Source organism: Notolabrus celidotus, chromosome 12 (genome assembly GCF_009762535.1).
Source record: "Notolabrus celidotus isolate fNotCel1 chromosome 12, fNotCel1.pri, whole genome shotgun sequence".
Classification (NCBI taxonomy): Eukaryota; Metazoa; Chordata; class Actinopteri; order Labriformes; family Labridae; genus Notolabrus; species Notolabrus celidotus.
The window spans coordinates 115,685-142,517 of NC_048283.1; the positions used below are offsets into that span (position 1 = coordinate 115,685).

General features: G+C 45.4%; 3 protein-coding genes across 3 annotated transcripts in view; 1 reads left to right on the forward strand and 2 right to left on the reverse strand.

Annotated features, from left to right (window-relative positions):
- Positions 1-5,160: 5,160 nt before the first annotated feature.
- Positions 5,161-17,451, reverse strand: LOC117823206 (gamma-aminobutyric acid type B receptor subunit 2-like). The gene is made up of 19 exons (XM_034698306.1): positions 17,206-17,451; positions 15,512-15,649; positions 15,253-15,423; positions 14,950-15,051; positions 13,254-13,319; positions 12,900-13,088; positions 12,556-12,798; positions 12,366-12,426; positions 12,145-12,225; positions 11,909-12,059; positions 11,559-11,691; positions 11,344-11,442; positions 11,135-11,257; positions 9,170-9,280; positions 8,763-8,990; positions 8,513-8,677; positions 7,712-7,814; positions 7,386-7,482; positions 5,161-5,492 (listed from the first exon to the last, which is right to left on the reverse strand). The coding sequence occupies exons 1-19, from the start codon at positions 17,449-17,451 to the stop codon at positions 5,351-5,353; spliced, it is 2,649 nt and encodes an 882-aa protein (XP_034554197.1). The 3' UTR covers positions 5,161-5,350.
- A 1,447-nt stretch (positions 17,452-18,898) lies between these two features.
- rpp25l (ribonuclease P/MRP 25 subunit-like) lies at positions 18,899-23,356 on the reverse strand. Its single transcript, XM_034698371.1, has 2 exons — positions 23,240-23,356; positions 18,899-20,427 (listed from the first exon to the last, which is right to left on the reverse strand). Exon 2 carries the CDS (start codon positions 20,425-20,427, stop codon positions 19,693-19,695), a length of 735 nt encoding a protein of 244 aa, XP_034554262.1. The 5' UTR covers positions 23,240-23,356; the 3' UTR covers positions 18,899-19,692.
- Positions 23,357-25,308: 1,952 nt separating this feature from the next.
- The window catches only part of col6a4a (collagen, type VI, alpha 4a), a 30,411-nt gene continuing 28,886 nt past the window's right edge, over positions 25,309-26,833 (forward strand). The window contains exon 1 of the mRNA XM_034697354.1: positions 25,309-25,407. Coding sequence (XP_034553245.1) covers positions 25,367-25,407 — 41 coding nt within the window. The 5' untranslated portion in view covers positions 25,309-25,366. The remainder of the gene's footprint in view (positions 25,408-26,833) is intronic.

The following is a 26,833-nucleotide window of genomic DNA, read 5'->3' on the forward strand; positions in this document are numbered from 1 at the left end:
GTGGTCCGTAGGTCCTTTTGAGGTTCCCAAGGGGCCGGACCACCCTCTCGGCGTGATCCACTCTGGAGTTGTACAGGTCGGTCAGGCCCCGTCCTGAGGGGGCAGAGTACTTACTTTTAAAAAGGAATGAAACTGAATCTGTTCATTTCACAAACAAGGAAGCCAGCCTGCCTCTGGTGCTTTAGAGTGAACATGTAATCTGAAACATGTAATCTGAAACATGTAATCTGAAACATGTAATCTGAAACATGTAATCTGAAACATGCACATGAACGTAGCCCAGAGAATGATGAAGATCAAACGACGTGCAAAATGAGGAGCGTGTTACAGAGGTGACAACAAAATACCCCGAAAAAACCTGAACCACTTACTGCTGCTGGACCAGGACTCCACGGTGATCCCGAGCAGAGTCAGGGTGAGGAGCAGGACTCTAAAGGAAGACATGATGGACTGTAGTCTGGTTTATGCACTAACGTCTGCGTGAAACTTCACAGTTATACTCTGGAGTTCTGATTCTCCTCCCCGGTTTGGACGAGCCCCATCATGTCCCGGTCCATCCCAGTCCACATCAGGATTCAACACTTGGCAGCTGGAGTCTGTGAAAGCACCAGATCTGATCACATCATCAGAATGAAAGTCACACATCGACAACAAACTTCAGTCAAGATTCAACCTGACCTGATGCTTTGAGTGGCAGCAGAGTTTTATTATTTTACTACATGAGCTGCAGAAAGTCTGACAGCTCTTCTGCTTTCTCTGATCCTGTACGGCCCGTTAAGTGGACTATTGATGTCTGCGTTCTTTAGATCTGGATTTGTTTGTTAATTCAACATAATGAAGCTGGTTTTCCCCAAAACTGAACCTCTGGTTTCCACGAGGGGAGAGACTAAACCGTCCTGCAACAAAACAAGGGTCAACTAATGTCAGGAAAGAGACAGGCTAACAGTGTGGATCAGAATAACAAACCTTTCACATATGAGGAGTGTTAGCAAACAACCAACATGGGGTCATCGACCTCTTATACTCACAGAACCACACGTTCAACTTGTTTCTCTAGAAGAACCCATGTTAGATAATGGACTCCTAATGAAATGAGTCTGAGTCCTTGCTTCAGTTTGGCTACCCCGGGGTTAAAAGTCTGGCTCCGTCCCTACCTGAAGGCATCCCTCAGCCAGAAACCAACGCCAGGACGCCGCCGCCGCAACACGCCCACTGGCAACCTCTTTAACCTCTTCCTGTACACGACGGGTGTTTTCATAAAGCAGACACGTTTGTTCAGAGCGGATTTATTTTGACTCCAGAAAACAAACCAGACTACTGAAAGTCTGAGGTCATTTCATCTGTCACTTTAAACAGGAGACCAGAGACAGAGGAGGACCTGGTCTGGACTGAACAGGTCTTAATGCTCAGACACCTTCATATCTTAAAGAGCTCATAGTGCCCTGTTCCCCCTCTAGACCACTACGCTCCAACATGCAGGCCTGCTCATCGTACCTACAGTCTTTAAAAGTAGTATGGGAGGTAGAGCCTTCAGTTATCAGGCCCCTCTCCTTTGGAATCATCTACCAGTCAGGGTCCGGGAGGCAGACACCCTCTCTACTTTTAAGAGTAGGCTTCAAACTTTCCTTTTTGATAAAGCTTATAGTTAGAGCTGGATCAGGCTTGGACCAGGTCTTAGTTCTGCTGCTATAGGCTTAGACTGACACACTGGGATCCTGTCTTTCCCTCTCTCTCCTCTCTCTGCCTGTCTCTCACTTTAACTCTTCCTGTCCCATTAAAGTTACTAACCATAGACCTTTCTGGAGTCCCTGAGCTCCCTTGTCTCGTAGGTTCCTCTGGATCTCTGCTGCTGTGGACGTGGTCCAGACTCCAGCTGCTACAACTACTACTATCCGTCTCCCCACTATCATCTCTCTCTCTCTCTTCATCTCCCTCTATCCCTCTCTCCAACACGGTCTCAGATTCAGATGTGTGTCTAACATGAGTCTGGTCCTGCTGGAGGTTTATGAAGTTAAGGTGTTAACTTAGATTCGGGAGCAGGACCACGCCTAAACCACACCCTCAATCACCTGACAAGCCTTCTTAAACGTAGCCAGCCTACTCCAACTGCTTGTCCGTGATTCTTCAACCCACCCTCCCTCACCTTACTCTACTGCACTTAACCTATTTCCTTGTCCTCTCCTACTCAACTCGTGCTCGCTCCTTCTATGCCCTGTCTACTTCCAGGTACAACCTGGGTCAAGATCAGCTCCGGCAGGATAACGCTGAGACGGAACCCCCATCCTGAGTCTCCTTCTGCTGGGCACACCACGCACAACTAATTCATTAAATGTTCAACTTATATCCTCGTGTGGCGTGGTCCTTGCTAGTGAACTGCCTGTTAAAGGAAGTTTGTCCTTGCCACTGTAACTTGCTAAATGCTGCAAAGGTCTCTGCTCATGGTGGGTTAAGATGAGATCAGACTGAGTCCTGTCTGGAAGAGGGGACTGGATCTGATCCGGTCTTGATGTTGGGTCTTTGTTAATAATAGAACATAGAGTCCGGTCTAGACCGGCTCTGTTTGTTCAGAGTGTTTCTGTTTGTCTGTCTGTGATCCTCTGAGGGTCAAAGGTCGTGTTTACCAGGATTTTGTAATAGCAGAAGAGCAGACAGACGACCCGGCAGCGTCTCTTCACACGTCCTCCAGATTGTTCAGTTTGACTTCAGCTCAGGAATCACTCAGAGACGTTCAGCAGATTATAAAACACTTTAATGGAACTCAGCGTGTTTGAAAGATTCTCCATTTCATGTTTATGAATCTTATTTTTATTACAAATCAAGTCCACAACTGGCATCCTTCTTCACAGCATATAAAACCACAGACTGTCAGATTCTCTGTATAAAAGGAGGAGAGTCAGCTGAGTGCTGGGACACACTCAGCTTCATGTGAAGGACGGATCAAACTGAAGATGAGTCTGAGGTCAGATCACTGCTGGATTCATCTTCACTGCTGTGAGGGGGCAGAAGGCGTCTCCATCCTCTCACATGGAGTTCACACTTTAAACACTAAACACAGTCACACACCTGGAGCTCTCCACTCTGACACAAACACAGTCACACACCTGGAGCTCTCCACTCTGACACAAACACAGTCACACACCTGGAGCTCTCCACTCTGATAGAAACACAGTCACACACCTGGAGCTCTCCACTCTGACACAAACACAGTCACACACCTGGAGCTCTCCACTCTGATAGAAACACAGTCACACACCTGGAGCTCTCCACTCTGACACAAACACAGTCACACACCTGGAGCTCTCCACTCTGACACAAACACAGTCACACACCTGGAGCTCTCCACTCTGACACAAACACAGTCACACACCTGGAGCTCTCCACTCTGACACAAACACAGTCACACACCTGGAGCTCTCCACTCTGATAGAAACACAGTCACACACCTGGAGCTCTCCACTCTGACACAAACACAGTCACACACCTGGAGCTCTCCACTCTGACACAAACACAGTCACACACCTGGAGCTCTCCACTCTGACACAAACACAGTCACACACCTGGAGCTCTCCACTCTGACACAAACACAGTCACACACCTGGAGCTCTCCACTCTGACACAAACACAGTCACACACCTGGAGCTCTCCACTCTGACACAAACACAGTCACACACCTGGAGCTCTCCACTCTGATAGAAACACAGTCACACACCTGGAGCTCTCCACTCTGATAGAAACACAGTCACACACCTGGAGCTCTCCACTCTGATAGAAACACAGTCACACACCTGGAGCTCTCCACTCTGACAGAAACACAGTCACACACCTGGAGCTCTGACACAAACACAGTCACACACCTGGAGCTCTCCACTCTGACACAAACACAGTCACACACCTGGAGCTCTCCACTCTGATAGAAACACAGTCACACACCTGGAGCTCTCCACTCTGACACAAACACAGTCACACACCTGGAGCTCTCCACTCTGACACAAACACAGTCACACACCTGGAGCTCTCCACTCTGACACAAACACAGTCACACACCTGGAGCTCTCCACTCTGACACAAACACAGTCACACACCTGGAGCTCTCCACTCTGACACAAACACAGTCACACACCTGGAGCTCTCCACTCTGACACAAACACAGTCACACACCTGGAGCTCTCCACTCTGACACAAACACAGTCACACACCTGGAGCTCTCCACTCTGACACAAACACAGTCACACACCTGGAGCTCTCCACTCTGACACAAACACAGTCACACACCTGGAGCTCTCCACTCTGACACAAACACAGTCACACACCTGGAGCTCTCCACTCTGACACAAACACAGTCACACACCTGGAGCTCTCCACTCTGACACAAACACAGTCACACACCTGGAGCTCTCCACTCTGACACAAACACAGTCACACACCTGGAGCTCTCCACTCTGACACAAACACAGTCACACACCTGGAGCTCTCCACTCTGATAGAAACACAGTCACACACCTGGAGCTCTCCACTCTGACACAAACACAGTCACACACCTGGAGCTCTCCACTCTGACACAAACACAGTCACACACCTGGAGCTCTCCACTCTGACACAAACACAGTCACACACCTGGAGCTCTCCACTCTGACACAAACACAGTCACACACCTGGAGCTCTCCACTCTGACACAAACACAGTCACACACCTGGAGCTCTCCACTCTGACACAAACACAGTCACACACCTGGAGCTCTCCACTCTGATAGGAACACAGTCACACACCTGGAGCTCTCCACTCTGACACAAACACAGTCACACACCTGGAGCTCTCCACTCTGACACAAACACAGTCACACACCTGGAGCTCTCCACTCTGACACAAACACAGTCACACACCTGGAGCTCTCCACTCTGACACAAACACAGTCACACACCTGGAGCTCTCCACTCTGATAGAAACACAGTCACACACCTGGAGCTCTCCACTCTGACCCAAACACAGTCACACACCTGGAGCTCTCCACTCTGACACAAACACAGTCACACACCTGGAGCTCTCCACTCTGATAGAAACACAGTCACACACCTGGAGCTCTCCACTCTGATAGAAACACAGTCACACACCTGGAGCTCTCCACTCTGACACAAACACAGTCACACACCTGGAGCTCTCCACTCTGATACAAACACAGTCACACACCTGGAGCTCTCCACTCTGACACAAACACAGTCACACAGTTTTTCTGTCATGTATTTCTGGCGTGTTTTTGTGAGGAAGTTTAGATCTGAATAGTCTCATGTTTGGGTTTATGTCCCGGTGATTAGGAATGAAAATGTGTTCGTCAGTAAAGTCAATAAAAAGGTGTTCATGTGGGGATCAGCAGGTCGTGGTGGACGAAGGCCTCCCGGCTGCCGAACAGGCTGGAGCTGCTGGCGCTGACCCCCCCGATGACGGGCATGTAGGAGTGATGGAGGATGGGCAGCTGGACGGAGAGACGGCGCCGCACGCTGACAGAAAAACACAGGATGGAGATTAAAACAGGAAGTACAGACTTTATAGTTTGAAGATGGAGTCCATGAGGATGTGAACGCATCGTCGGTGTTCAGCTGGAAGAACTCAATCTTCCTTCTAACGTCCAAATTCAACCAGACCCGTCTCTGATCCACCTCAGCTCCGGATCTGATCCGTTTCTATTCTAGTCAATGTGTTAACTTCCACTGGATCCGCTCCTTTAGAGAGTCCAGTCCGGCAGGTCTGAGTCCTCCGGATCAGATACACAAGACTTCTATTTGTGCCGGATGCCGGAGCACGACGCATCAATCTCAACAGAGCAGATGGAGCAGGACAGGAAGTCAGGCGGTTAATTTTCAGAATAAAACACTCTGTGTTATCACCAGATCGTATTTCACTACAACAACAAACCAAAGTCATGATGAGCGGAGCCAGGCCTGGAGTCAACAGGTCAGAGGTTTTCAGAGGACCAGAAAGACAACATGGATGAGGAGAGGTTCAGGGGACCAGAAAGACAACATGGATGAGGAGAGGTTCAGAGGACCAGGAAGACAACATGGATGAGGAGAGGTTCAGGGGACCAGAAAGACAACATGGATGAGGAGAGGTTCAGAGGACCAGAAAGACAACATGGATGAGGAGAGGTTCAGGGGACCAGAAAGACAACATGGATGAGGAGAGGTTCAGGGGACCAGAAAGACAACATGGATGAGGAGAGGTTCAGGGGACCAGAAAGACAACATGGATGAGGAGAGGTTCAGAGGACCAGAAAGACAACATGGATGAGGAGAGGTTCAGAGGACCAGAAAGACAACATGGATGAGGAGAGGTTCAGAGGACCAGAAAGACAACATGGATGAGGAGAGGTTCAGAGGACCAGAAAGACAACATGGATGAGGAGAGGAGGAGGACCAGAAAGACAACATGGATGAGGAGAGGTTCAGGGGACCAGAAAGACAACATGGATGAGGAGAGGTTCAGAGGACCAGAAAGACAACATGGATGAGGAGAGGTTCAGGGGACCAGAAAGACAACATGGATGAGGAGAGGTTCAGGGGACCAGAAAGACAACATGGATGAGGAGAGGTTCAGGGGACCAGAAAGACAACATGGATGAGGAGAGGTTCAGAGGACCAGAAAGACAACATGGATGAGGAGAGGTTCAGGGGACCAGAAAGACAACATGGATGAGGAGAGGTTCAGAGGACCAGAAAGACAACATGGATGAGGAGAGGTTCAGGGGACCAGAAAGACAACATGGATGAGGAGAGGTTCAGAGGACCAGAAAGACAACATGGATGAGGAGAGGAGGAGGAGGAGAATCCTTGATTCAGGGATTACAGAAGGGGAAACCTGGATCACATGACTCCAGCTGTCCGGAGGTCCTGTTCCGTGGACGGACGAGAGCGCAAGGAGACGGACTGCAGCGGATCGGAGACGGACCGGACAAGGATCCGGTGGTAGTCCCGTGTTAGAGTGAAAGACGGGCTGACCGGAGCGATTCTCTTTGAGTAACCTCTGCTGATGTCTACAGATACAAGTGTGGATCATGTGTACAGGGACAGGATTAACCAGGCTCCTGAGTGTATGTGTGAACACCATATCCCCAATATGATCCAAAACTGGCACCCTGTCCAATCCTCTGCAGCTCAATAAACACCAGGAACACAGACACGGCCCTGAGGTGAAGCTCAGAGCTGAGGAGACGCTCAAAGAGGCCACACCCCCAAACATGCACCCCTTAAAGCCTTCACTGCAGCTAACCGAACACAGCCGAAGCATGAGGAGGGTCAGAGTGTATTTATTGATCCATGTTTAGATGATAGATGAGACTCTTTTGGACAGACGGACTGAGTCTGGTTCTTTCAGTGTGTTCATGTTGGACTCACTGTTCAGGAGAGTTGATGTCGTCCGGACTCGGAGGTTTCCTCTCTGAGTTTGTGTCCTCAGAACAGATCAGAGCCGACACCACGGACCGGACCTCACCTGCTGACAGGAAACAGCAGTTAGAGGACGGGGGGGGGGGGGTTACAGAGGAGTCAGGGTTACATGTTTTTAACCTGACATGACTCCAGAGCGACCTTCATGTCATCATATAGAAATACCTGCTGACCTCGTAGACCCCTTTATGCCCTGGATTCCCTCAGGCTAACAGTTCCCCATGCTAAGCTAGGATAACTACACCTTGCAGAGTGTGATTCATATCTTTGTTCACCGTTGTTTTGTCCTCTCGTTGTCGTGTTGTGAGACTTCAGGTCAGAATCAGCTGACTGGTCTTCACAGAGCTGCATGGTGATGGTTTCTATCTGTAGATCCAGCTGCAGACAAACACAAGTATGTTCTTCAGAGCACAAACACAACGAACAACCTTCTTGGTCTGACCGTACCTACATCCTTTACTCTGGAGCAGGGGGTCCCAAACTATTCAGCCTGCAACCCCCAAAACAAAGGTTCCAAAGACTCTCGACCCCCAAAATAAAGGTTCCAAAGACTCTCGACCCCCAAAATAAAGGTTCCAAAGACTCTCGACCCCCCCCCTGTCCCTCAGAGTGATTTAATGTGTCTTCATTTAGCTGGTCTGCAGAAAGTGACCCTCCCTATATGAGCATGTGTCTGTGTTTCCTGTGTGTTATGGATGAACCTGCTGCTCCTGATGCTTTAGATCATTAACTGTTCACTAACTCTAAACTGAGGATTCATCTGGAAACAAAGAAAGAAAGAAAACTCATTACACTTTAGATTTCCAGGTTTTATCTCAAGGTTAGATTCTGTTTTTATTGATATTTTTTACTATAATGGATAAGATGTACTATCTTAATATAACTTGTGTCTCACGACCCTCCATTTGTGTCTCACGACCCTCCAGGGGGTCCCGGCCCACACTTTGGGAACCCCTGCTCTGGAGGAAGCCGCTCTACCTCTCACTCTCATGTTCTTACTTCTCTGCTCTTTGTTGTTTTTATCTGCAGATAAATGAAATGACCTGAGGCGTGTCAGGTGATGATTCTGTCCTCACCTGCTCGGTCAGACTCTTCAGCGTCTGGTTCATCCTCCTCCTCCTCCTCTGCTCCTCTTCTACTTCTTCTTCTTCTTCTTCTTCTTCTTCTTCTTCTTCTTCTTCTTCTTCTTCTTGGTCTGACGGCGGCTGCAGCTCGCCGCTGTGCAGACACACGTACACAACCTGCAGAGACATGAACACAGACACAGTGACACGCAGCTCTCTCTCCATCCTGTGACCTCTCTACATGACGTCTGGTCTCGCTGACCTTCGGCCCGAACACGCAGCTCAGCGTGAAGATGTTGCAGCAGAGGACGAGGCTGCTGATCACACAGAACTGAACAGGAGGATTGTGGGAGGTCAGCAGGGATCCTGTCACTCCGGAGACGCTGAACACGGTCACAGCGAACATGCTGAGAGTCAGCTGTTTGCTGCCGACTGCAGGGTGATCCACCTGCACAGATCTGATGCTCCACGCCACGAAACATCCCAGACCCTGAAACATAGACCTTTCATTTTAACCCTTCGTGTCCTGGTGTCCACGGTTCAAACCGTGCACATTTAAATATGAGATTACAACCTCCAGAAATACATCTTCAGACTTTACAACAAACAGCAGAGTAATATTAGACTGAATGAACAGGTGTGATCAGGGTGTGTAGTTCTGGTTCTGACCAGCAGGGGGCCTTTGTATCCGTACACAGCGGTGAGCCACAGGTCCATGTTGATGCAGCCGCAGCGCTCAGAGAAGAGCTGGACGACGACGTCCTGATCCGAGGAGTTACTCTGAAAGAAGAAGAAGAGTTAGTTTGAACCTTCCTCTGAACTTGAACACATCATGACTTCCTGTCTGTGGCAGCTTTAAAAACAAGAAGAGGAGGAGAAACGAAGAGGACGTGGAAGCAGCTGAAGCCTGACGTTCTCACTCCTGCGTGTGTCCACTAGGATTAGAGCTTTCTTTTCACAGAAACAGGAAGTTTGTTTTTCTTGATTTTCTTGGTTTGTTGTTGATTTTTGTTTGAAATCCAAAGACTCCTTTTCATCCTCCTGCCTCCCCCCTCCTCAGACCCCTGTGAGCTAATCCCCTTATCCTTATCATCGGTGTCCACCTGCCCCCCATCCAGGACTTGTACCGGTCCCGGGCCAGGAAACGGGCAGGTAGCATCACCGCTGACCCCTCACACCCTGGACACAAATTCTTCAAACTCCTCCCCCCTGGGAGGCGCTACAGATCACTGAGCGCCAAAACAACCCCCCATGAGAACAGCTTCTTCCCCCAGGCTGTCACTCTGATGAACACTAAACCAGAACAGTGTCAGACCTGTTGGATCAATACTCTCTGTAAATATACATGTAGATATACAATGCAACAATTCTCCAAGCAGAATTCAATATTTCTATTGATTTTATTATTTAACTTCTATTATTATAATGTAAAACCTACCTCTGCTACTCACCACTGCACTATCATATTATTTCAGCCTGTACATATCAGTCAAGCCTGTTGCTGTTCTTTGTGTTTATAGTTGATGTTATTTTATTTTTATTATTATTATTATTTTATTTTTATTTTTATTATTATTTTATTTTTATTTTTATTATTATTTTATTTTATTTTTATTATTATTATATTTTTATTTTTATTATTATTTTATTTTTATTTTTATTATTATTTTATTTTTATTATTATTATATTTTTATTTTTATTTTTATAATTATTATATTTTTATTTTATTATATTTTATTTTTATTATTATTTATTTTTATTTTTATTATTATTTTATTTTTATTTTTATTATTATTTTATTTTTATTTTTAATTATTATTATATTTTTATTTTTATTATTATTATATTTTTATTTTTATTATTATTATATTTTTATTTTTATTATTATTATATTTTTATTTTTATTTTTATTATATTTTTATTTTTATTATTATTTTATTTTTATTTTTATTATTATTTTATTTTTATTTTTATTATTATTTTAATTTTATTTTTAATTATTATTATATTTTTATTTTTATTATTATTATATTATTATTTTATTTTTATTTTTATTATTATTATATTTTTATTTTATTTTTATTTTTATTATTATTATATTTTTATTTTTATTTTTATTATTATTATATTTTTATTTTTATTATTATTATATTTTTATTTTTTTTATTATTTTTTTTATTTTTATTATTATTTTTTTTATTTTTATTATTATTTTATTTTTATTTGTATTATTATTTTATTTTTATTTTTATTATTATTATATTTTTATTTGTATTATTATTTTATTTTTATTTTTATTATTATTTTATTTTTATTTTTATTATTATTTTATTTTTATTTTTATTATTATTATATTTTTATTTGTATTATTATTTTATTTTTATTTTTATTATTATTTTATTTTTATTTTTATTATTATTATATTTTTATTTTTATTATTATTATATTTTTATTTGTATTATTATTATATTTTTATTTTTATTTGTATTATTATTATATTTTTATTTTTATTATTATTATATTTTTATTTGTATTCTTGTACAAAGAGAGCACAGTTTACCAAAGTCAAAATCCTTGTGTGTTCAAGCATACCTGGCCAATAAACTGATTCTGGATCTGATTCTGATTCTTACCTGTAAGCTCTGCTGCAGCACCACCCGTCTGAGGGGGTCCAGGATTTGCCAGGAGACCAAAACAAACACATCCAGCAGGAAGAGCCAGAACACCACGATGCCGGTCTGCTGCAGACGAGTGGGCTGCACAGAGACAGACGGACAACGAGGGGTTAATAAACGCGACTCTGATGGAGGAGGAGGAGGAGGAAGAGACGGTTTGAGCTTACCGTGTGTTTGGTGGTCCAGAGAGAGTAAACCCTCCAAGCTTTGGTGAACAGCACAGCGAAGACCAAAGTGTGACCCACGCAGAGGGTCCACAGACGGACCTGCAGGACCACATGAACCCACCATGACTCAAAGGGTTCCTCACAGGATGATCCAGTGAAGAATATCTACAGTACATGGACTTAGACACATGTCCCGTCTCTAGGCATGGACTCACAGAGCACAGGATCTGGTACGTCTGGTCCGACAGCAGGGCTTCATCCAGACCGGAGACCAGGACTGAGGAGGAGGAGAGCAGGATGCCGAGCAGGAGCAGCTCGTCCCGGGACCCTCCGCTGCACCTGAGGGTCCTGCAGAGAGAGAGAGAGAGAGAGAGAGAGAGAGAGAGAGAGAGAGAGAGAGAGAGAGAGAGAGAGAGAGAGAGAGAGAGAGAGAGAGAGACAGAGAGAGAGAGAGAGAGAGAGAGAGAGAGAGAGAGAGAGAGAGGTCATGAGGAGGGTCTCCACTCATCACATGAACCTTTGATCCGGACTGTTTGGTGACCCTGAGGAGGTCCCTGAGCTGGACCTGAGTTTCCGGCTGCAGCAGGTGAAGCAGAGCGCCGTCAGAGCGATGACGATGGTCACGGCTGCGGCTGACGACACAACGCCGTACAGGAGGAAGCTGACATGCTGCCACTGCTCCAGGACCAGAGTCTGGTCTCTGGTGGGTCCTGGACCTGCAGAGTGACACACACAAAGAAACCTTTAAAACTGAATCCTGACTGATCTGAGGTCAGAGGGTTTTAAAGCTCACCGCCTGACCTTTGAACTTCAGCAGGTGGTTCATGACTCGCAGCTGCTGGGTGGAGGTACTGAACTCTCCGACGGACACGCCGCTGATGCCTGCACACACACACACACACACACACACACACACACACACACACACACACACACACACACACACACACACACACACACACAAACATAATGAGAACATGAACCCAGTGTCCCCTCAGCAGGACGTGAAGACGTCAAATCACCTTGAAGCTGGATCAGCTCGATGGACGTCATCCTCTCCCCGTTTCTGAAGGACACTGGACCCTGAAGACAGCAGACGCATTTAGACTACAGAGGGTGTGTGTGTGTGTGTGTGTGTGTGTGTGTGTGTGTGTGTGTGTGTGTGTGTGTGTGTGTGTGTGTGTGTGTGTGTGTGTGTGCAGCACTCCTCACAGTGACTCCCTCGAAGGTGGTGGTCTTCACGGCCTCCAGCAGCATCTTGTGAACCTCCTCTGGGCTGACGCTGACGTTCCTCTGCACGCTGTACCTCTCTCTGTTCTTCACCGCCTCCATCACCTGACTCAGAGCTCTGGCCGACGCCCACGCCGCGTCGTAAGCGAAGCTGTGGAGGGAGCTGACCTTTGACCCCTCCTGGGCCAGCTCCCTCAGGTAGGAGTCTCGGTAGTCCTGAGGGGTCTGTGGGGGACACAGCAGGAGGCAGTGTTACATCCTGACCCTGGTGAGATGTGTGTCACCACGCGGCCCGGTCTGTCAGAGAGCGTGTGAAGTGTTCTGACCCGTCCGGAGAGTCCGACTGTGTTGGGGTTGCCGAGGCCTCGGGTCTGCAGTCTGATGGATCCGTCTGCAGCCGTCAGCAGGCTCTCCACTGCACATCCAGAAACCTGCCAGCCCAGCCTCCAGCCCCCTGAGCCCCCATCCAACACCAACCACTGGTACCGAGGTCCAAACAGGTTCAGTCTGTAGGCCTGGGAGAGAGAGAGAGGCATCACTGCTGACGGCTCTGACAGTGATCTGTTAAACTGAGACAGGGATCAGAGAGTCCTGGAGGCATATCTACACTGTTTAAGCACATTAACCAGGTAACTCCACATACAGGTCTCCACAAACTGAAGTCCACATGGAGAACTTACACAGCAGAAGAGCTCCGAGACCGAGTCCTCCTCAAAGAGTCCGATGATGATCCGCACATCGCTCTCCTGCAAACATGAAATAAGATTCACTCTCAGATCCTGAGCTCTCATCATGACATCACATACACTCTGAGTTCAGATCCTGAGCTCTCATCATGACATCACATACACTCTGAGTTCAGATCCTGAGCTCTCATCATGACATCACATACACTCTGAGTTCAGATCCTGAGCTCTCATCATGACATCACATACACTCTGAGTTCAGATCCTGAGCTCTCATCATGACATCACATACACTCTGAGTTCAGATCCTGAGCTCTCATCATGACATCATATACACTCTGAGTTCAGATCCTGAGCTCTCATCATGACATCATATACACTCTGAGTTCAGATCCTGAGCTCTCATCATGACATCATATACACTCTGAGTTCAGATCCTGAGCTCTCATCATGACATCATATACACTCTGAGTTCAGATCCTGAGCTCTCATCATGACATCACATACACTCTGAGTTCAGATCCTGAGCTCTCATCATGACATCATATACACTCTGAGTTCAGATCCTGAGCTCTCATCATGACATCACATACACTCTGAGTTCAGATCCTGAGCTCTCATCATGACATCATATACACTCTGAGTTCAGATCCTGAGCTCTCATCATGACATCACATACACTCTGAGTTCAGATCCTGAGCTCTCATCATGACATCACATACACTCTGAGTTCAGATCCTGAGCTCTCATCATGACATCACATACACTCTGAGTTCAGATCCTGAGCTCTCATCATGACATCATATACACTCTGAGTTCAGATCCTGAGCTCTCATCATGACATCATATACACTCTGAGTTCAGATCCTGAGCTCTCATCATGACATCATATACACTCTGAGTTCAGATCCTGAGCTCTCATCATGACATCATATACACTCTGAGTTCAGATCCTGAGCTCTCATCATGACATCACATACACTCTGAGTTCAGATCCTGAGCTCTCATCATGACATCATATACACTCTGAGTTCAGATCCTGAGCTCTCATCATGACATCACATACACTCTGAGTTCAGATCCTGAGCTCTCATCATGACATCACATACACTCTGAGTTCAGATCCTGAGCTCTCATCATGACATCATATACACTCTGAGTTCAGATCCTGAGCTCTCATCATGACATCATATACACTCTGAGTTCAGATCCTGAGCTCTCATCATGACATCATATACACTCTGAGTTCAGATCCTGAGCTCTCATCATGACATCACATACACTCTGAGTTCAGATCCTGAGCTCTCATCATGACATCATATACACTCTGAGTTCAGATCCTGAGCTCTCATCATGACATCACATACACTCTGAGTTCAGATCCTGAGCTCTCATCATGACATCATATACACTCTGAGTTCAGATCCTGAGCTCTCATCATGACATCACATACACTCTGAGTTCAGATCCTGAGCTCTCATCATGACATCACATACACTCTGAGTTCAGATCCTGAGCTCTCATCATGACATCACATACACTCTGAGTTCAGATCCTGAGCTCTCATCATGACATCATATACACTCTGAGTTCAGATCCTGAGCTCTCATCATGACATCACATACACTCTGAGTTCAGATCCTGAGCTCTCATCATGACATCACTCCTGCTGTGTTTCTGCTCTCCGTACCTTCAGCCTCCTCAGGCTGCTGCAGACGTCTGCAGAGAGACTCTGTGAGGAGACCACCTGCACCTCGGCCTTCAGCAGCTGCCTCATCAGATCCTTCTTCATCTGCTCACACACACACAACACACACACACACACACACACACACACACACACACACACACACACACACACACACACACACACACACACACACACACACACACACACACACACACACACACACACACACACACACAGAGAGGTGATGTAAGACAGAGGTTAAAGGTACAGAGACGTGGGTTAGAGCTGAGAGCTCTGCCTGACCTCTGAGAGTCTGGGTCCCTCCTGTGTGATCAGACCGACCCTGCTCCACCTGTAGCGCTGCAGCAGTTTGAGGGTGGCCTGGTTCAGAGCCCGGTCTGACGGCACCATGCTGAACAGGTTCCCGTACCACTTCCTGTTGTACAGACTGGGGGACGAGGCGGCGAAGGACACCTGAGACGTCACAGGACAGGAAACATCTGGAGAGTCAGCCTGCTTTACTCTGAACACATCAATGAGCCTGAGGGGGGCGGAGGCGTACCTGCACCAGGTTCAGAGCGGGCAGAGAGCGAGCGATGAGTGATGTCACCGCTGGACACACCCCTCCAAACAGCAGGAGGAACTTTGGCCCCGCCCACAGAGCGTCGAACAGAGCTTTGAGGGATTTAGGAGCGTCACACTGCAGACACAAGAGGGACACACTGAGAGGAGGGCGGCTTCAGACCAGAGAGCAGATAAAGGAGCAGTACAACAATTTACACACACACATCAGCACATCTGTGTTTCTGCATCATGGTTATTTATTTTCATTATTATTATTTTTATAAATGTTAAAACACACAAAAACATGTTTGAACATTTGACCTATTTATTTATTATTAGCATTTTATTATTGTTATTTTACTTTTGATTATATTTACTTAATCAATTAAGTTTATATATTCTGTATATGAATAATATATTTATTTAATTTTCATTATTATAATTTTTTGACTACTTTGTTAAAATAAAGTGTTTGAAATGATCTATTTATTTATTATTAATTTATTACTATCATTTTTATTATTGTTATTTAATTATATATATATATATATATATATATATATATATATATATATATATAATATATATATATATATATATATATGTCTTTATTTAAGTATATATATATATTTTATTATTTTATTATTAGTAATACTATTTTATAACTTTTTAAAACACAAAAAGGGTTTGAATATTTGACCTATTTATTTATTATTAATATTTTATTATTTTTATTTTGTACATATATGTTTTTTTCAAAGTATATATATGTATTTTATTATTATTATTATTATTATTAGTATCATTACTTTATAACTCTGAGATGTAAATATATATATTATAATTATTATTTCTATTATATTTATATATATATATATATATATATATAAATATATATTATATATATATATATATATATATATATATGTATATATATATATATATATATATATACACATATATATATATATGTTTTTATCTAAGTATATATATATATATTATAATTATTTTTTTGATTAGTAGTATTATTTTTGGTAGTATCATTATTTTATAACTTGTTTGAATATGGGACCTGTATTGAAAGTTTGTGTTTTCTAATAAACACCAACTTTAAATTAAAAACCTGAGACACACGGTCATGTGATTTAAACCCGTCATCGTCCAATCAGAGCCAACCTCTGATGAGGTCAAATTAACTATGAGCATATTCCTCTGATAACACTGAAACATGTTTCAGCTTCAGCGTCTGACACGTCGTCTCCGCTCTGTTCACAAGAAGCAGATTTAAATGAAACCATCAAACTCAGTTTTATAAATGTGTCCACAGGGTCCGGACTCTCTGGAGTCCAGGTTCTACTTCCATGAGATCAAACTTTCCCTGCTCTCTGTTCTCTCTGAGGTACAGAGTGACCGAGCACATGGACCGGGAGAGTTCCAGCAGCTCTCTGCTGACTGATCCTGATCCAGGTTTGAGGAACAGAAGTCTGTCTTGGATCTGTGTCAGTGTGATAAAGAGGGATCAGAGATAAAGGTGCGTCAGTCTCTCCTCTCTGAGTCTGCTGCTGAAACATGAGAGGTTCTGATCCTGAGAGCGGCTCCATCAGGACCGGCTTTCACCTCCGGACTAAACTAAACTGTTCCCGGTATTCAGAGACGGATCTGATCGATGTGGTTCTAATGTCTGACACCGACCTGTGAGTCCAGCAGCTGGAGCTGGATCTCGTAGTTCCCGAGGGGTGGTGGTTGTCTCTGCAGGTCCTGTAGAGCCAGTCTGACAGCAGGCGCCACAGCGGCGGTCAGGTTCTCCCCCCCGGACCTCGAGCTGACCGGCATCATCCACAGCACGGGGAGGGGGTGTCTGACCTGAGCCAGACCCGGGTCCAGCAGCAGAAAGCAGACCAGCAGCCCGAACGCCTCCACCCGACCACGCCGCTCCATGCTCCACTTCTCCTGCTGCAACTTTTCCTCTCAGACAGATGCTCTACTCTGATCCTCCTGCAGGGAAACTCTAATCCTGTAAGCCCGGGGGAGGCCCACTGAGGAGCTAAAAGGATCAACACGGACTCAAGATGTTACCCAGATCCTCAGAGCACACTGCTCTCTGACACGCCCACAGGAGGAGCATCAATACAAACCTGGACCCTGGACCTGAGCCCCTTTAAGAAGGACTGAGGGGAAACCTGTCCTGTGGTCTGATGGATCAAAACATTCTTCTTGGAAATCCTGGACCCTGTGTCCTCCGCTCTAAAGAGGAGAGGGACCACCCGGCTGGTTATCAGCTCACAGGTCATTAAACACAGACAGGACTCTGTAGTGGAAGTCACTGCATTAAACACAGACAGGACTCTGTAGTGGAAGTCACTGCATTAAACACAGACATGACTCTGTAGTGGAAGTCACTGCATTATAAACAGACATGACTCTGTAGTGGAAGTCACTGCATTAAACACAGACAGGACTCTGTAGTGGAAGTCACTGCATTATAAACAGACATGACTCTGTAGTGGAAGTCACTGCATTATAAACAGACATGACTCTGTAGTGGAAGTCACTGCATTAAACACAGACATGACTCTGTAGTGGAAGTCACTGCATTAAACACAGACATGACTCTGTAGTGGAAGTCACTGCATTATAAACAGACATGACTCTGTAGTGGAAGTCACTGCATTATAAACAGACATGACTCTGTAGTGGAAGTCACTGCATTAAACACAGACATGACTCTGTAGTGGAAGTCACTGCATTAAACACAGACATGACTCTGTAGTGGAAGTCACTGCATTAAACACAGACATAACTCTGTAGTGGAAGTCACTGCATTAAACACAGACATGACTCTGTAGTAGAAGGGTCCAGGTGCTGAATCGGTCTGCCTGCAGTCCTGACTTGTCCCCCATTGGAAACTAAAAACACGACAAAGGAGACCCTGAACTGTTGAGCAACTGAAATCCAGGCAGGACTGGGAGTCCAGACCCTGGTCTCCTGGGTTCACCAACATGTCCCTTTAGAGTCCAGAACCTGGTCTCCTGGGTTCACCAGGAGACAAGTCTCTGGACCGACTGATTGAAACGAGCTGTGATACGTCGTCATAGAAACGACTGTTTCTGTGTTTTCTGTTGGATTGAAACTTTAACGGTCATCATGTTGAAGCGTCTGAGCCTCTTTGGATCGGGGTCGTCATTACTCCGTCTTATTTTGGACGGATGTCGACACATTTTCACTCTGAAACTTCAAACAGTAAACTCAGCTCTTCATTTTTAATACCCATAAGTTCATAAATCATATTTCAGACTTCTCTGCAGACTCAGATCCACATCACAGCAAAAAGAAACCAAAGTCTGGAGTCTGGGTTTAAGAAATAAAGACCCTGAAGAAGATCACATCAAAACTAGGAGGATGATTTATTCTGAAACTCAGCATCACAAACAGAAAACTTGAACAGATTTTAAAAAGCAAATCCTCATTCTGGAGATAATCACAGTTTGAATCTTAGATCAGGACCCCTTCAATCCAAAAACCACTTCATAAAAAAGGAGTAAAACTCATGAAGATCTTCACTGACTGATCAATATTCAAACTCATGAAGATCTTTACTGACTGATCAATATTCAAACTCATGAAGATCTTTACTGACTGGTCAATATTCAAACTCATGAAGATCTTTACTGACTGGTCAATATTCAAACTCATGAAGATCTTTACTGACTGGTCAATATTCAAACTCATGAAGATCTTCACTGACTGGTCAATATTCAAACTCATGAAGATCTTCACTGATTGGTCAATATTCAAACTCATGACATCATCAAACTTTAAAACAACTTGAACTTTTAAAAAGTAAAACAAACATCTCCTGAAGGAGTCCGAGCCTCGGGGGAGCGCCGGGGAACATTTGGTGCATCTTCTGAAGACAGGGTGAAAGTCTGAGGACCAGAACACCCCCATGTTTACTGAAGCCTTGTTTTAGTCCTCATCATTAGACTGAAGTCTGAGTGTTTGCAGACCATAACTGAGACGCTCTCAGAGTTCACACAGACACCAGACCTCCTCCAGTTCAGAGACCTCGTCCCTCCTGGTCTGCTGAGGTCTGTAATCAGTGGAGGATCCGGTCTCTGCTGCAGGTTTAAAGTCTCCTCATGCTGTAACAGAAACACCTCAGTCCTCTTTACACATGGATCAGGTCTGAGCTTTAGCCGGATCTCTGGAGCGAACGGTCGGCCGCCCTGCCCCCCTCCCTCTGCCTCCTCCTCTCTCTCCTCTCTCTCCTCTCTCTCCTCTCTCTCCTCTCTCTCCTCCTCCTCCTCCTTTCTTCCTCTTGTGTCCCGCTCTCTGTCCCGGGAACGCCCCCTCCTCCTTGCCGACAGACTGAGCCCACAGGAAGTCGTAGCGGCCCGGGGCCTGGTACCCGGGCTCGCTGGAGTCCAGCGCCTCCCTGGAGAGCAGGATCCAGATGGCGGGCACGTTCCTGTTGACGGTGAGGCTGTCGAGTCCGGCGTCGGGCTCCAGCGGCTCCCACACCTCCACCGCGGTGCCGTACAGCAGCTTGGTGAGCTGATGGAGGCCCTTCACACGCCGCTTCACGATCTCTGCACACGTGATGGCTTTGGACACGCCCTTCCCGCTCGCGGTGAAGACAATGTGTGTGCAGAGCGGGCGGGCCGCCGTTTCCTGATGACCCTCCTCGGCTCCTCCTCCTTCCTGCTCCTCCTCCTCAGGCGGGGGTCGCTCCTCATTCTCCGCCGCCGCCGCCGCCGCTCGGGGTTTGGGCTCCATGCGGCTCAGGGCGTAGCGCAGCAGGTTTCGGATCTTGCTGCCGTCTTTGACGCGGACCTCCGGCGTGTCAGGGGGGAGACCGGGGAACGGACAGACCGACGGCTGCTCCTCCGTCCGGGCTTTGCTGTAGTTCTCCATCTGCAGAGAGACAGACAGGCAGACAGACAGACAGGCAGACAGGCAGAGAGACAGAGAGACAGACAGACAGAGAGACAGACAGACAGGCAGACAGACAGGCAGACAGACAGGCAGACAGACAGGCAGACAGACAGGCAGACAGACAGACAGACAGACAGACAGGCAGGCAGACAGACAGGCAGACAGAGAGAGAGAGAGAGACAGGCAGAGAGACAGACAGGCAGACAGACAGAGAGACAGACAGACAGACAGACAGAGAGACAGACAGACAGACAGGCAGACAGACAGGCAGACAGACAGGCAGACAGACAGACAGACAGACAGACAGACAGGCAGACAGACAGAAAGACAGACAGGCAGACAGACAGACAGACAGGCAGACAGACAGACAGACAGGCAGACAGGCAGACAGACAGACAGGCAGACAGACAGACAGACAGGCACACAGACAGACAGACAGGCAGACAGGCAGACAGACAGACAGACAGACAGGCAGACAGGCAGAGAGACAGGCAGACAGACAGACAGACAGACAGGCAGGCAGACAGACAGGCAGACAGACAGACAGACAGACAGACAGGCAGACAGGCAGAGAGACAGGCAGACAGACAGACAGACAGGCAGGCAGACAGACAGGCAGACAGACAGGCAGACAGACAGACAGACAGACAGACAGGCAGACAGACAGACAGGCAGAGAGACAGGCAGAGAGACAGGCAGACAGACAGACAGGATCAGTAATGAATAGACATGTCCCAAAAACACAGATGTCATCTTGAAAGTGTAAAAACGAGTTCCTCATGTGTTCAAATGTTCGACTGAATTTCTCTGGAAGTCTGACATGTGGTCTGCAGAGTCTTTCATTGTGTTATCATGGGCTTTAGTCTGTCACATTAAGTGTGAGATGTTGAAGGATCACTAAATAAAGGGGAACCAGACTGAGACTTTGCTTTAATCCTGTTCTCCAATCCTCTGTCACATTTAATTCATGAAAGGATTCTTCTTCAGTCAACATGTTGTTAGTGACATCTATGAACCTGAGGGATTTAAACTGTCCCACTGTCTCTGAGGGGAAGACACTCAGAGTTTCAGATCTCTATTCCCCCTCTAGACCACTACGCTCCAACATGCAGGCCTGCTCATCATACCTGAAGTCTCTAAAAGTAGTATGGGAGGTAGAGCCTTCAGTTATCAGGCCCCTCTCCTTTGGAATCATCTCCCAGTCAGGGTCCGGGAGGCAGACACCCTCTCTACTTTTAAGAGTAGGCTTCAAACTTTCCTTTTTGATAAAGCTTATAGTTAGAGCTGGATCAGGCTTGGACCAGGTCTTAGTTCTGCTGCTATAGGCTTAGACTGACACACTGGGATCCTGTCTTTCCCTCTCTCTCCTCTCTCTGCCTGTCTCTCACTTTAACTCTTCCTGTCCCATTAAAGTTACTAACCATAGACCTTTCTGGAGTCCCTGAGCTCCCTTGTCTTGTAGGTTCCTCTGGATCTCTGCTGCTGTGGACGTGGTCCAGACTCCAGCTGCTACAACTACTACTATCCGTCTCCCCACTATCATCTCTCTCTCTCTTCACCTCCCTCTATCCCTCTCTCCAACACGGTCTCAGATTCAGATGTGTGTCTAACATGAGTCTGGTCCTGCTGGAGGTTTCTGCCTGTTAAAGGAAGTTTGTCCTTGCCACTGTAACTTGCTAAATGCTGCAAAGTGCTCTGCTCATGGTGGATTCAGATGAGATCAGACTGAGTCCTGTCTGTGAGAGGGGACTGGATCTGATCCGGTCTTGATGTTGGGTCTTTGTTGATAATAGAACATAGAGTCCGGTCTAGACCTGCTCTGTTTGGAAAGAGTCTGAGGAGAACATTTGTTGTGATTTATAAATAAAGGTTGATTCAGTAGAGAATAATAATCAGAAGTTATAATAATCTGAATCAGATTAATTTACAGTTTAACTTTCCCACAAAGATTTAACCCTTCAAACCAAACTCCATTCACAGACTTTAACTTCAGACCCTGAGAGAACAGATGAACCTGAATGACAGTCAGAGCTGGTCCCTAACAGACCCCTGACAGTCAGAGCTGGTCCCTAACAAACCCCTGACAGTCAGAGCTGGTCCCTAACAGACCCCAGACAGTCAGAGCTGGTCCCTAACAGACCCCTGACAGTCAGTGCTGGTCCCTAACAGACCCCTGACAGTCAGAGCTGGTCCCTAACAGACCCCTGACAGTCAGAGCTGGTCCCTAACAGACCCCAGACAGTCAGAGCTGGTCCCTAACAAACCCCTGATGATCACACGGAGGAGCCTCTCTGTGGAGCAGCAGCGCCCCCCCGCGGTGCTCCTCCGGCGGTCTGCAGGTAAACTGAACCTTCACTTAAAAACCATCAACAACACGAGTCCTGGATCTGTGCCGGATCCATGGGGGCTTCATGAAGATCCAGCAGCATGTTTCAGACAGGCTCTGAGAGGAACACAGACCCTCTGAGACTCTGGAAGGTTTCATCTTTCAGATTTTAAATGAGAACTGGCGCGATAACGTTTCTGAATCACACGGATCAGTCTCCAGAGGATCACAGAGGTCCATGGACTAACACAGATCCAGATCCTCTTCAGGGGGACTTTATATCAGACTCTTAGATCTGTTGGTTTTGAATTAACTGGAAACACAACCAGCTGAGTTAGCCGGTTCGGCTAAGCTACATGCTAACAGTGTCTGCTAATGTTTACAGGAAGGAGCAGGAAGCTACATCCGGGATACTCCTGTGATATCTCTTATTTAGAATCTCTAGTTGAAGGTTTTCAGTCTTACCTGATGTGTTTGTCAAACTAATGAACTCCCCACATGTTTACTTCAACTGAAACACGTCACTTCCTCCTCTTCTTCTTCTTCTTCTTCTTCTTCTTCTTCTTCTCTCGATTTAAAGGCGGATCGCAACCAAATCAGAAAGGTGCATAGCGCCACCTGCTGCACCGGAGTGTAACTTCAGGTTCCATTCAACACATCATGCAAACATGAAAACAAATAAGCAAACAATAAACAGAAATTAAGCAACCAAGTAATAATAATAATAATAATAATAATAATAATAATAATAATAATAATAATAATAATAATAATAATAATAATAATAATAAAAATATATAAATAAATAATATAATTACTCAATAAATAATTTCTTCTTGATTTGAATGACGGTAAAAAGTTTAAAGGCGCATTACCGCCACCTACAGGACTGGAGTGGAACAGTAGAGGAGAGAAATAACACTAACTGAATTTAAAAATAAAAATAAAACCAATTAGAATATAAATAAATTAAATAATATAAATAACGATTAAATTGAGAGAAGTTATGTTACCGTAAAACAATGAAAAATGTCACAAAATCTACAGAAGACGATTAGGGCAACTGAGAAAAAATGTTTGGAGAGCAGATGAGCATAACTTTTTATTTGAAGGTGTTAGTTTTTTCTTATTCTGTGATAAAAGTCAAAATTCTGACTTCAATCACAGAATTAAAACAAGAAAACACTTACATTTTGTTATTTACAATGCTGCTCTGTTTTTTCTGAATGAACGAGTTAATTATCTATGAATTATGAGAAAAGGCCACACACACACACACACACACACACACACACACACACACACACACACACACACACACACACACACACACACACACACACACACACACAGTTAGGCACAGCAATGTGTAAAGGGTTGTTCCAGTTTTCAGAGTGACTCAGTTTGCTGTTTTCAACTGAAATTCTCTGGAAACCTGAAGCACGTGGTCTGCAGATCCCAGAGTCTTTCATTGTGTTATCATGGGCTCTGGTCTGTCACAGCAAGTTTGAGATGTTGAAGGATCACTAAACAAAGTGGAACCAGACTGAGACTTTGCTTTAATCATGAAACTGCATGGAGCCATTAATTGGTCCTGATGCGGGCTGCTGACTGTATTCCCCTAGTCTGTTATAAGGAAAGGTATTCAACCAAAAATCTTATCGGGGACTAGATCAGTAAGGATCAGGGCCATGTCGTAAAACTAGGTTCAAGCAAGGTGCAAAACAAGTTCCAAGAGAGGGATCAAACGAGGTCCAAGCAAGGGGAACAACAAGGTCCAAGCAGGGGGAACAACAAGGTCCAAGCAGGGGGAACAACAAGGTCCAAGAGAGGGATCTAACAAGGTCCAGACAAGGGGAACAGTAAGGCCCTGACTTCATTGTTTTGTAACAACAATGGTGTGCTCATCGATAAGGGACCTTCCACACAGAGACAGATGATGTTGATGGATGGAACTCTCATCATGAGCCGGTCCTCCAGTCCCATCCCTGTCATCATGTCTCTGACATCATGAGCTGAACAGAGGCGTGCAGACACGGGGGCAGCAGGTGAAGATTTAATGATGACACCTGAGCGTCCTGACAGAGGAGAGTAGACCAACATTTCATATCTGTATTTTTCATCTATGTGACTGATCTCTCTCTCTCTCCTCCTCTTGTTTGAGGATTGTCTCCACGTCTGTTAAGGCGCGGTTAAATCATCACCAGTAACGGTTTATGAATCGATCTCTTCTGTAAAAACTGAGAGGTAAGTGTGTTACAGGTGAGGGGAGGTTTGAGTCTGGCTTTAGATTACTTCCCTTCAGAAGGCTCCCAGAATCACCTGGAGCATTTCTTCTTCTTCAATATCAACTCTTTTTATCAAATACAAACCTTTCCACAAATGCAGCTGAAACACCAGGAGATTAATGATCCATCTTATCCCTCTGATGCAGGTCTTCTGTCACTGGTCAAGACTACTTCCACATGTGATGGGAGTGCCGACCCCTCTTTCCCCTCCTCCTCCTCCTCCTCCTTCTCCTCCTCCTCCTCCTCCTCCTCCTCCTCCTCTTCTTTGTCTTCATCCTCCAGAATCGAAGCTGCTGCTCTCTGCATGTCAGTGGGACACCTGTGTTTGGATGCATCAGCAGATCTGTAAGTGACCCTGCATGTCTCTTAACTTGTGTGCAGTGATGGGAAACAGACTTGTGCAGGGCAGGCTGATTTGTAACGCACTTTGCAGATGTGAGGAAGTAGTGGGCACAGGTATGCATGACACTTCAGACAATAATCAAACATCAAGAAGATTTTAAGATGTTAGAAACCAAAGGGGAAGCTCTGTTGAAAAAGAGGTGAAAGGATGTTTATGAGTTATTGTGAATGCTGCTGCAGCTTGTTGGGATGTTATCATTTGAACACTGAGATTGAACTCTATATTAGTTCAAATATTTATTGCATGTCAGCTTGTTTCTGGCTTTCAGTTGAGTGTTATTATTCACCCATCATTATATGTATGTGTTGGGTTTGATTTCCATCTCTCTCTACATGCAGTGACATCCAGCTTAGAGCTGCAGAGTCGTCTCTTTAACTTGGACCTGTGATGGTGCTCCGTCAGTTACTGGTCTGCTGTTTTTGTGTTGCATTAACTTTTATGGAAGGTGTCAAACCTACAAGGTGAGACTGCTCCATCAGAGTCTAACTGAGGAGGACGTGGAGGTGTTCTGGCTTTATGCAGCAGGGACTTTTTTCCCTGCTCAAGAAGCGAAGGGTTGAAAACAAGCAGTAAAACACGGTCACACTGATACTTGGAGGTTTCTGAAGGGTCTGTTTTTAATGAGTTGACTTTTCTTTTTGTGTTTCCCTTCACTGCAGTTAACCGTTGCATTGGCTATAAAAATATAACACACACACACACAGACACACACACAGACACACACACACACACACACACACACACACACACACACACACACACACACACACACACACACACACACACACACACACACTGGGTTTGATTTACACACTCTGTTCAACTTTGGACTTTCATTGATTTGGACAAAGCGTCTGATAAATGAAAACTGTAAATGTAAAACATTTGAGAACAAATATTTAAGGAGTGATGTATGACTGATATAATCTGTATCAGCAAGCAATCAATCAATCTTTATTTATAAAGCACCAAATCACAACAAACATTCTCCTCAGACTCCAAACAGGGCAGGTCTAGACCGACCTCTATGTTCTATTATCAACAAAGACCCAACATGAAGACCGGATCAGATCCAGTCCCCTCTTCCAGACAGGACTCAGTCTGATCTCATCTTAATCCACCATGAGCAGAGCACTTTGCAGCATTTAGCAAGTTACAGTGGCAAGGACAAACTTCCTTTAACAGGCAGAAACCTCCAGCAGGACCAGACTCATGTTAGACACACATCTGCTGAGACCGTGTTGGAGAGAGGGATAGAGGGAGATGAAGAGAGAGAGAGATGATAGTGGGGAGACGGATAGTAGTAGTTGTAGCAGCTGGAGTCTGGACCACGTCCACAGCAGCAGAGATCCAGAGGAACCTACGAGA

Bases quoted from the DNA above. Each gene is read 5' to 3' on its own strand.
- rpp25l (XM_034698371.1), bottom strand. From the start codon at position 20,427: ATGGAGAACTACAGCAAAGCCCGGACGGAGGAGCAGCCGTCGGTCTGT.
- LOC117823206 (XM_034698306.1), bottom strand. From the start codon at position 17,451: ATGGAGCGGCGTGGTCGGGTGGAGGCGTTCGGGCTGCTGGTCTGCTTT. The intron at 12,799-12,899 runs GTCAGAACACTT...TGTCCCCCACAG, and splicing joins CAGTCGGACTCTCCGGACGG to ACCCCTCAGGACTACCGAGA. The intron at 7,483-7,711 runs GTGAACAAAGAT...TCCTGTCAGCAG, and splicing joins AACGAGAGGACAAAACAACG to GTGAGGTCCGGTCCGTGGTG.